The sequence below is a fragment of the Henckelia pumila genome, chromosome 4 (assembly GCF_033568475.1).
Source record: "Henckelia pumila isolate YLH828 chromosome 4, ASM3356847v2, whole genome shotgun sequence".
Taxonomy (NCBI): Eukaryota; Viridiplantae; Streptophyta; class Magnoliopsida; order Lamiales; family Gesneriaceae; genus Henckelia; species Henckelia pumila.
The window spans coordinates 124,679,665-124,683,173 of NC_133123.1; the positions used below are offsets into that span (position 1 = coordinate 124,679,665).

The 3,509-nt window shown below is 35.2% G+C and overlaps 1 protein-coding gene across 1 annotated transcript; it reads left to right on the forward strand.

The window, feature by feature from the left end:
* The first annotated feature begins 214 nt into the window (after positions 1–214).
* LOC140866500 (late embryogenesis abundant protein At1g64065-like) lies at positions 215–2,274 on the forward strand. The gene is made up of 2 exons (XM_073271501.1): positions 215–1,008; positions 1,523–2,274. Exons 1-2 carry the CDS (start codon positions 418–420, stop codon positions 1,553–1,555), a joined length of 624 nt encoding a protein of 207 aa, XP_073127602.1. The 5' UTR covers positions 215–417; the 3' UTR covers positions 1,556–2,274.
* The last annotated feature ends 1,235 nt before the right edge of the window (positions 2,275–3,509 follow it).

Here is a 3,509-nt window from a genome sequence, read left to right on the forward strand (position 1 = left end):
TCGTGTTCGTGTTCGTAATTCGACCGATAGAGTAGCACACACCCTAGCTCATTTTGCTTTTTCTTCCTCTTCATCTTTTGTATAGGATATAGGTGAATGATGAATTTCTATGTTGGGTGATTAAACTTGTAATGACTGGTTTTATTCAATAATATTACGGTTTTACCGTAAAAAAAAATTATAAAAAAGAAATTAATTCGAGTTTCTACATTTTTGTTGAAGAATTTCTCTTATTATTAATTTTAAAATTTGGGGTGAGAGAGAGGGACTCAGGTAAAGGTTGCCACCGAACCAAGTTTTTTTGACGATTCTCACATTCGGGTTTATCATGCTTACAACTTTACCAATTTTCTTCTTTGATTCCACAACTCCACCTTCCAAATCTCTCCACTTCTCCCCCAATTTCTTGCAAAACCAATGGCGGACAAGAATCAACGGTGGTTTCCAGTATCCTTCAACAATGGCAGAACCCAGATCGACGACGAACAACGCAAACGGAGGCGCAAGAAATGCCTAATCTACCTCTTCCTATTGGGAACCATCAAAGCCGGGATCACGCTACTGTTCCTCCTAACAGTCCTCAGGTTCCGGACCCCCAAATTCCGCATCCGGTCCGCCACCTTCGAGACCTTCGGCTACTCCGCCGCCAGTCCGTCGTTCAACACCCGGATGCGCGCCGAGATAACGCTCAAGAACTCGAACTTCATCAAGTACAAGTTCCCGAGCTCGGACATCTCGTTCTACTACAACGGCGAGCCCGTGGGTTCGGCGTTCTTCCCCGATTCGCGGGTCAGGGCGCGGTCTACGGAGGAGTGGGAGGTGGAGGTGGAGTTATCGGCGGTCGGATTGGCCGGCCCCGAGCAGCTGGGGAATGATCTGAGATCGGGGGTTCTGGTACTGAATGGACGGTCGAGATTGAGTGGGAGGGTGGAGCTACTGAAGCTGCTGAAGAAGAAGAAATCTACGGAGATGGATTGCATCCTAGCCATCGATTTGAACCGGAGAATGGTAAGAGATTTGAAATGTAATTAAAATGTTTAAATTTTAGAAAAAAAATCCTATAAATTTGTTAACAGTATGGTGTGTATTAATGAATGTGCTTTTAGATCATTTCCTGCATTTTATTGCATTTTAAAGGGGAAAATGACACAAATATTATGAATAAATTTAAAATTTATCCTAATTTAATTTATTTGTTATTAAGAATAGAGTTGAAGTGACATGATTATTAAAAATTTTTAAACTATTAATAAATTAACACATACTAGTCACAAACTAATTGATATTTAGCCAATTTAGGTAAGAATTAATTATCGAAAATTTTGAGGAGAAAATAGGTAAGTTTAATTTTAAAGAATTTTATTTAAAAAATTTAATTACAAATATTAGAGTAATTGTTGATATAAATTTATTTATAACGCAAAAACGCTCGAGTTGCTGAAGTTAAAAAGTATAAAGTGCTCGAGTTCTGAAAATCCTCTAAATTCTGGAGATTTGATACAAAAGAAAGATATTCTTTCAGGGATGGTTACCGACTCCGACGAGGTTTGTTTGAGCCGCTAGCAAATCAGTCGGAGAACACCTTGAAAAAATGGTGGTCTTTTTATTTGGAGTTTGTCTCCGTGCGCTTGTTTTGGTGGAGTGTTTCGCATGATATCATATCCACAAACCAGATTTTGTTTTGACATCACGTCCTGGTTAGTGGTGCATGCAATCTGTGTCACTTTTCATTTATCTCTACATGTCACTCCCTATTTTCCTGTGCCCGGATCAAGCGCGCAACTTTGAAAGAACAAGCTTTTTCTGAAAATTATGGAAAAAAAAACAAAGAGGCCAGCACTTTAGACTTGTGCCTGATGATGAGATAGATCACAATTGTCGAAGGAAGTTTGCAAACTTGGGCAATATGGAAGGAGAAGCAAAATGTTATCCATGGGAATGGGCAGAACGCGATACAAGACAGCAATCGGAAAAATCTTGGAAACCAACTGATAAAAGCACACTGAAACTTCAATGTCGATGCTAATTGTGTGATGAATGACGATAGTTTTGCTTCTTCCTCCCCTTCATAAACAAGGCAGACATCTAATGGCATTCGGTAAAAAAATAAATCAACCATTCGATAGTTTTGCTTCGTCCTCCCCTTCATAACTTCCTCCCCTTCATAATTTGTTTGGATGAATGACGAGTTTCGGTTTTGGTTGCTCAAACTTGTATCTCATGATGATTTCTAAACAATAATATTACAAGTTTTTCTGTCAATAAAAAAAGGGAATATAAAGCGCTTAAATGGTGAAATAAAATCTTTTTGTGAACATGTTTAAGGGTGTGATGAAGTTGGTATGGTGAAATTTGTAACTTGATCGCATGATGACATGAGCGTTGATAACTTCGTTATATGTTCTTTCAATAGTGTAGTGATGTTTTATTGATGATGTTGACATATTATATATTATTTTATTCAATTTAATAACTTTGCATTTAAAATTAAAAAAATAAAAAAATTACTCATAATGGAGAGAAAATACAATTACACATTATTAAACCACATAATTAAATATTAAGACTTGCACATAATTTTTAGGAAAAGTGCACTTTTGGTCTTGTATGTTTGTTATTTTGCGATTTCGGTTCTTTGTGTTTTTATATTTCAGTTTTGGTCCTGCATATTATGATTTTTGGCAATTTCAATTTTTTTTATTTGAAAATGTTTACGTGTCACTGTACATGCCAACTCTACATCAGCTTTGCAATTGTGCTACATCAGTGCTACATCGAAAAAAAAGACTAAAATTGCCAAAATAATAATAATAAAAATAGCGGACTAAAACTGAAATATGAAAATATAGAGAATCGAAATCATAAAGTGACAAACATATAAGACCAAAAATCGATTTTCCCTAATTTTAAAAGCATAAAACAGTTGAATTACAAAACCACACATAATAAAAAAATGATACATGATTAAAAAACACACATAATTAAAAATAACATGCTGGTAATTTTTTTTAAATATATATTTAAAAAATTTATACATTTTTTTCAATTTTTTGAATAGTTTTTTTTAAAATTAAATTGATTTTAATTTTAGTAATACTTAAAACGACCATATTAATTTGACGGTTGATCTTAGCCGTTCATAATTTATTTTTAAATAAATATATACCGCGAGAGACCCATTAACATCACCTCACGCGAAAACTTATGCTTACGGTGTGATTTCCTCGCTCCTTTGGAGGGCCGAGAAACTTCGTCCATTGTATGTGCTCTGAGAAATTTGTGTGAAATGCAAGAAGTTTGAGGGCTGTCTATCTATCAAAATTGCAAGAAGTTTAGGGGTGAATCTATCAAATAGCAAAACATTCGAGCAAACCTCGTTTGATTCAAGAAGTTTTAATTTGGGGTCTTTGATGTGAATAACCCCGATCCTTTCTTTCAAAAAGAATACGTCAAGAAAATAAAAATAAAAATAAAAATTATGGAAACATGCTTGCGACAATAGTGAGGGA